General features: G+C 38.2%; 1 protein-coding gene across 6 annotated transcripts in view; it reads right to left on the bottom strand.

Moving 5' to 3' along the window:
- Nucleotides 1–4,737, bottom strand: part of LOC122562601 (P2X purinoceptor 2-like) — a 79,044-nt gene extending 74,307 nt beyond the window's left edge. Inside the window, exon 1 of one of the 6 annotated variants that reach the window (XM_043715577.1) lies at nucleotides 4,662–4,737. In XM_043715577.1, coding sequence (XP_043571512.1) covers nucleotides 4,662–4,720 — 59 coding nt within the window. In that variant the 5' untranslated portion in view covers nucleotides 4,721–4,737. Of the gene's footprint in view, nucleotides 1–730; nucleotides 1,141–4,488; nucleotides 4,616–4,661 lie in introns of those variants that run through there. The other 5 variants (XM_043715578.1, XM_043715581.1, XM_043715580.1 and 2 more) reach the window with 5 other exon arrangements.
- Nucleotides 4,738–7,881: the final 3,144 nt, after the last annotated feature.

Below are 7,881 nucleotides of genomic sequence, written 5' to 3'. Positions count from 1 at the left end.
CACTGTAAATTTTTGCTATAAATTGTGTGTTAGGATTGAGCCCTCCACTACCACCTGATGAAGGAGCGACGCTCCGAAAGCTAGTGTGCTTCCAATTAAACCTGTTGGACTATAATCTGGTGTTGTGTGATTTTTAACTTTGTACACCCCAGTCCAACACCGGCATCTCCAAATCATAGCATCAGAACAGCTTTCTACTCCAGCGTGTTGGCAATATTTCATACGCTTCACAGGAGCCGACGCGATTCTTTTTAAACAGAACGAGACTTCGCTTTGATACATTTTTTTTGGGAGGGGGGTGAAGCTCGCGAAATCCAAATATTTATCCTGAACTACATATGCTCGAGTTAATCTTGAACGTTACTATTAATCCCGAAGTTTACAAATCAAAGAGCTGACACTCGGCTCCCGGAGTTGAAACAGCAGAGACTGTTTCAATCTGAAAGTCAATCCGGTTTGAGAAAAGACCCTCAGTGTTAAAGAAATCAGAAATCGAGAAACAACTCCTGCAATTGGCGAGGATTTGAAATTATTCAGTGACAAGTTTAACGCAGGCTTCGGTTTAAGAAAACATATCAAACCAATCGTTAATTGCCTCCACACAAAATCTCAAAACCGACGATTCAAAAATCAAACTCATGGACGCAAAATAAACATTGTGTGGTATCTTGGAATTAGTGTATTCGCCCCAACATTTATAATAATAGCCTCAACTTTGGGATGTACTTACACAGCAAAGTATAAAATGATAAGTAGTTGGATAATTCTGTAAATTATTCCTAAAGTTCGGTTTTTAACTACCACAACTTTGGGAGTTTCATAATCCCAGAATTCTGCCCAGCACAGCGCACACGATTCCCTGTAGCCCATCCTTCGGAAATCTCGGCTCCGGAGAGACAGTCAGATGGAGCTGGGTTGGTTCAGCTTTGCCGCCCTGCCCTCTTGCTGTTCGCTTTTGGTGGTTCTCTGCCCGATGTTAAACATCTTCCTCCCATCCCGTCCCCGCCACTCACAGAACAGCGACACCTTCAGCATTCCGGCCATTCCCGAACGATCACAATAGCCGAGGGGCGTTTCGTTTTCCAGACAATCACCACCAGGAACTCTGCTTCTTTTCCGTAGCAATTCCAGAATTGTCTCCTTGGTTTGCCCTATTTCATTCTTAGTTCTCCCGTCTTAGCCATTTCCTGCTTTCAGCTTGTCTTCGCTTTCTCCTCCGGTAACTTAAAGTGATTCGCTGAATCCATTTCAACCACCTCAAATAGCCCATGAGATGACCTATTAGTTTCGCGGGATTGCTTATAATCGATTACATTGAATTTACAAAGACACTGGATTTGTAATCAAGGTAACGCAGGTCAGGTTCCGGGGACATGGGTTTGAATCCAATCTCGGTACAATTCAATTTTTAAAAATCTGGAATTAAAAGCTGGGAGAAAGTGAGGACTACATATGCTTGAAATCAGAGTCGAGAGTGTGGTGCTGGAAAAGCACAGCTAGTCCTGGAAATCAGAGTCGAGAGTGGTGCTGGAAAAGCATAGCAAGCCAGCCAGCATCTGAGAAGCAGGTCTGGCACATTCCAAGGTCCAGGACTACATGTTGAGGGACGCGCTGAAGCTTTGGGTAGCTGCCGCCAAGGCGCGGTGGGGAAAGACCACCGTGTAATGGCTGCCTGCCTAAGAAGAACAGGGGACCCACTCAGCAATCAGGCCCCGTTGACGCCTCGGCTAAATATATGGATGGTAAACATACAGACCCGTATATACAAATGATTAATTCCGATCTCTGTATGTAAAGAAATAGAATGTATACGTGCGTATGGCACCACCAATTGTACAGATCAAAATATTTTATGAATAAAGTAAATTTAAAAATCCAAGGAACAGGAGAATCGACATTTTGATCAGGAATGATGAAGTGCTTATGCTCCAAACGTTGACTCTCCTGCTCCTCGGATGATGCCTGACAGGCTGTGTTTTTCCAGCACTCCACCTTTTGACTCTGGAAATAAAAGCTTAGTGATAATCATGAAATATTTGTAGATAGAAAAAAAACTGGTGGTTCACTAATGTCTTTTAGAGAAGGAAATTGCTGACGTTACCTGGTCTGGCTTTCAGGTGACACCAGACCCACAGCAATGTGGCTGACTCTCAACTGCCAGGAAACAGCCAAAGCCACTTAGTGTTATCAACTGCTAAAGATCTCTGAAAAAGAAATAAACCAGACGGAACACTTGGCAATGACTAAGGCAACAGAAATTACAATGACAAACACACCTTATTGATCCTGCAAGGTCATCTTCCCAACATCTAGGGGATAGTGCCAAGAGTGACAAGTGTAATTGTTAATAATTGAGAAGATGCATTGTTTAAAAGACAACAATGATGAAGCACTGCCTGGAATTAGGCTTAGCGCTGTAGAAGAACAGAAGATTTTGGGTGTTTAAGTTCATAAGGCTGCATCTCCCATTGATTATGGTTATTAAATAAATGAAATTCAAAATTTTAGCACAACAGCTGTAGATGTAAAAGCCAAGAGTTAACAAAACCTTAATAAGACATCAGTTTGAATAATGTGTACAGTATATTTGGGTGTCAATTTCTGGATGGGAGTTTAGGCAATAGAAAAAGATCTGTGCATCTTTAATGAAAGGACCCATCAGCTAAAGAAATGGCATTCCACCTTTTGGTTTGGCTCAATGGTAGTTCAACAATTTCAGGCTTCAATCTCTGCCCCAATTATTTTCTTCTCTTTTGTAGGTTTGTGGGGTTTAAGTCTCTATTTCCAATGTCTTTGTTTTCAGGTAGCATCTGTTCTTCATTCTGGCATTCACTCGTCCTCTGAATGCAATTTTTTTTTTGTTTCTGTACTTGCCCCAGTCCTTTTGGCTTTATCCCCTCAACTCCTTTATTATTTAATCTCCCCTAGCTTCCACACTGTCATGGACTTTCCATTTTATCCTCCGTTTCAGTTGCATAAAATTGATCATATTTTCCAGGTTTGATGAAAGGTCATTGATCTTAAAATTATGTCTGCTTCACTCTCTACTGATATTGCTTGACCCGCTGAGTAATTCTTATATTTTCTGTTTTTTTCCCCTTTAGGATGCTGCTTGGTATTACAAAGATTTTCTTTAAAACAATGCAGCTTAAGGCAGGATCAGATAGAAATGTTTACCGTTATGGAAAGGATGGGATGGAACAAACAAATAGATGATCTCCAATAGTTGAAGGGTCTAGAATGAGGGTCCATAGATGCATAATAAAATCCAAGATCTTAGATGGAGGGCAGTATCTTTACAGAGCTGTGAGGCTATGAAATAATTTCCAGTGTTTGTGATTGAGCCAGCAACTACGTTAACATTCAGGATTAGACTAGAAAATGTGGATAAACAGATTTGGGGATGTGATAGAGAACTGTAATTCAGACAATTTGATCCAAGAAAGATTAGGACTGACATAAACTGGTTTCTTTTTTCCAACTTAAATGTTGTAATTCAACCTTAACTTAATTTTACCCGAATTATCATAAAGGGTGCACTTGTGCTAGCACAGCGGGAAAGGAAACAGTTCCTTATGTGAGTTGCTGATAAACCTCAATCCCACTACTTACTGATAGATTGTGGCATTGTAATTCATTCATCCCTAATAATCAATCAAATCTAGCATTTGTTTACAGCTTGATTGTTTGAAAGATTGCTTTTCAACCAAAGCTATTTAAAATTCTGAGGTCCACCACTGATAAGAAGTGAATTTAGTCTCTTGCTCAGAGATACCTACACCACAGGGTGGAGGGAGTGGGAGAATCCAAACGTACAGTTGTGTGGTCCATGATTGTGGGTAGGGTTCCATTCTCTCAGAGCTTTCTTTTTTCCCTCCTTGGAAGTGGGGATTTGATCTGGTGTAGGGTTGGAGTGGGATGGTCCACTCCTGAGGCTTTCTGTTCAATTTTTGGGTTCAGGTTTCTCTTACTGATTGGACTTTTCTTTCCTTCTGCCTCAGTGTAAGCTGAAGATTGACAGTTGAAGTCAATTCCTTGACATGCTCATCTGTGCCATAGCTATGCCCATTGACTCATACATGTTAAAATTTCACTTATAAATTCACAAATCCCACAATTATACTGTACAACACACATGTGTGGTGAACCAGCTGCCAACAAATCTTTATTAAAATAAACCATGGAATATTGCAGTAAAGAAACAGGCCATTCTAACAATTATACCTACATTAGTGTTTTACTCCACATGAAGTAATCTGTCGTAAACCATCCTCCTGATTGCTCCTCTTTCTCATTTCAAAGTAATTCCCTTTAAAAAGGCTAAAGGAGTCAACTGTTTGGAACTCGACAGATAATAAAGATCCCAAGTTAATGCTCAGAACACACTCAATCCCTTTATGATACTATGCTTTCATGAGAAGAAAAGTTGAAAATAAATGAATAAAAACTGTACAATCCAGAATTTAGAACAATAGATTTCATTCCTACCAGGATGCAAGATTTCCTCACGTTGAAGCATCCACAAATTTAGTTTTCCCAATTTGTCCTGAATTCTTGCCACACAATTCACTATCCTTCTGAACGAATATCAGTACCAATGGGATCAACATTGTCACATACATTGCAAACCAGAAGCATCTGCATAATAGATGTTTTCTTACTCTTTTAGATCCAAATGCACACGAGCCAGTTCGAGGAAATCACACAGATATGATCTCATTTCCTTTTCACTCACTAATGCAAACATTTTCTGGAAAAGGAGTGCACTTAGCTCGGCAACAATGGTAATTAAACTCAGCAACACTCCTTAATTGGATTCTTTTAAAAGCCTCATTCCAAAATGATTTTCTCCACCCTCAGCAAGTTTAACCCATCCATCTCTAATTAATGCACTTATGGGGGAGGATGGAAGATCCCTGGCATTGCTGGGTGTTTTGTACAGGAGACATTGCTGATATGTATTATCCCCAGTACAAGCAGAAGCATACATGCTTTGAACAAGATTTCATAAATCTCAGTGGTAAGGATCACGTCCGAATTATTGTACTGATGGCATTGAGCAGGGTCTAGGAGGCCAATTGTTTGAGTTTTGTTGTTCTCGATGTCCATTTTTTTGATGATTCAACTCTTTTCTGCTAACGTCTACAAATATCTAGGTGCATGCTCTGATATTACTTGAACCGTAATATTCACATAATAAAGCTTATGCAGTAATCCTATAAAAGAATTGAAGACAATCATGTCAAAATATTTGATTTTTGATCAAGTAGTGCCCTCTAGTGATTAAATTAACACTCATAAATGAGGTTGAACGTAGCACCATTCTACCATTGATGACCTTTCGTTTGATTACTACATCGAACATGGAGACTTGTCTGTGCTAACCATGGTAAACATGCATTGTTTAATCATTATTATCAATGATTTTAAATACAGAACTCTTTAGAAACAAAACTATGTTATGTTTAATCAAAATTGAACTTTCCAAAAAGTAGTGGTCTGGATTTGAAGCTCCTGGCAAGCTGAAGTGGAGGGGATGATCCTGCGATATGTAGAAAATCCTGAATCAAGTGCTGTTTGTCTGTCAGTAGCTTTTTAATGAAACCAGTGCATACGCACATTATTTCCAGACCAACGAGGTTGAATTGGTGTGACGATGGCCCTCATTAGTTGAATTCAATTCTGGTCTTTAAAGGGACACTCCACATATGGAATTTGATGGAGTTGGGAGTCAAACACATTAAAATGTCATGCAATTTTTTTCAACACACTGTAAGATTGTGGATGATAAGTGAAAGATGAAATTGTTATTCACGACTTAAGCTAAGCTTTTTATCCTTTCAACTTTTCATTAACTCTGTGAATTGTTGTGAGATAAAATTTAGACTTTGGTATAACTGTATTTCTTTGGATAATCCATATCTTGTAAAATACTGAAATAATTTTTCCACTATCAATTTGAAATAATTTTTTCTGAAATACATTGCCTCAGGAAAATTTTCTGAAACATCCATTATTGCTAAAATATTCTGATTTCCATTCTATGTTTTAGCTAGGGGTTCTACACAATCTATTAAGGTGCTGCTGAATCTGGTATCAGATTTAAAGAAACAAGATTAATTGAGGTCTGCAGTTTTCCAATGCCTGATATACATGTCATATCTGATAAAATTTGGATACATCTTTATTTAATCTAGGCCATTAACAATGGTTTTAATATCTTAGCCTGTGTTTTAGTCACATTTTAATGGCCTGCCATTGGAATTTTGAATTACTTGTAAGGTTTAATGAAGATACTCAAATGGAACCACCACCTGACAGACTCTGTCCATTCCTAATCAGGTGGTATTTGAGTTTGTCTCCAATTTCTCATTAGTAAATTATCTCACACGTAATAATTGACAGATATTGATTCAGATTCAATTTCTGAGTTGACTGTTTGTTATAACTCTCTCCAATACAGGATCTGTTTGTTGTATTTCTATTGAAGAAGATGGGCTAAACATGTCATGTCATTCTTCCTATCTTCATTTGTTTTGTATAATGTTTTGAAAATGTAATCTCACAGTTGAATCTGCAAGTAACCTCTCTTTTTCATAGACTCCTCTTCTTCCTGGCTAATTCATAGTCACAACACAAACAGGTAGCAATCCAGAATGTTCCTTCTGTAGTATGTCATTTTTTTAAACCTCTACTGTTTGCTCTACCAACAGCAATAAGGTGAATATTTTTGAACCTGCCAGGTCATTTCCCAAGATTAAATCGGAACCTTCTGTAGGACTTTCTTTATTATTCCAGCAACACCTCCTCCAATTGTTAAGTCACTCTTTAACCCCACCATATACAATAGGGCTGGTTTGCTATCTCATATATACCTCCAATTTTTTTCCTTTATTAATCCTATGGAATTCAAAGAGTATTATCAGCCAAATCCAAGGCTGACTTACTCTTGTGTCTTTCAATATCTTTCCAGTTTACCTCCTCAGTTCAAGTTATAGAGATAATTTTGACAACTACAGTTACAACTGTAGCAGAGGATCAATCTGCAGGCCATGAAACTATTGAAAAAAAACAACAATCAAAACACATGAGCCTGTCCCTCGAGTTATCAAGTAAAATTTATCATAGAGCCATAGAGATGTACAGTACGGAAATAAACCCTTCGGTCCAACTCATCTATGCCGACCAAATTAATCTAGTCCCATTTCTCAGCAGTTGGCCCATATCTCTTTAAACCTTTCTCATTCATATAGCCATCCAGATGCCTTTTAAACATTGTGATTGTACCAGCCTCTATCACTTTCTCTGGCAGCTCATTCCAGGCCTTTTGAGATAAATTATTCAGAACCTCCAGCGGTCTGATTCTCTTCATTAATATCCAAAGAAGAATTCTATGGACTGCCCAGCATTTCTCCAGTCTCAGTAAATAGTGAGGAAACATATACTTTTTGTATTGCTACCACAAATGCAATACCTATTATCTTTCTTGATGCCCTTTTTTGCTGAGGATTTCTTAGGCATTCCTATTACTGCATTTACCTTTATGTCCATTATTATTACAGTGGAAGTATGTTGTTTTTAAATCATTTTGGTTCTAACTTATCTTCTTTAATGCTTTGGTGTCCTCCTCTTTGTTCCCTAAAATTGCTGCCTCTTCCATCTGTATACTTTATATTGTACTCAGTTTTCTGATGGACTCTCATAAGAGAGTCTCACCATCTGCAACTATCTGAAAAGACAGCATATGTTTCTACCAGAACTGCTGCTTTTCTGATCTTTGATACTCGAGGTTAATTTAAATAAGCTTCTAGTTTTACAATAATGCTATTTCTGAATTTTTCCATCATCATAATTTCCCTTTGTTTTTTTCTCAAACTTCAG

This window comes from Chiloscyllium plagiosum, chromosome 25 (genome assembly GCF_004010195.1).
Source record: "Chiloscyllium plagiosum isolate BGI_BamShark_2017 chromosome 25, ASM401019v2, whole genome shotgun sequence".
Classification (NCBI taxonomy): domain Eukaryota; kingdom Metazoa; phylum Chordata; class Chondrichthyes; order Orectolobiformes; family Hemiscylliidae; genus Chiloscyllium; species Chiloscyllium plagiosum.
Note: the sequence above shows the minus strand (reverse complement) of the source record. Positions and strands in the feature narration are given on the sequence as shown.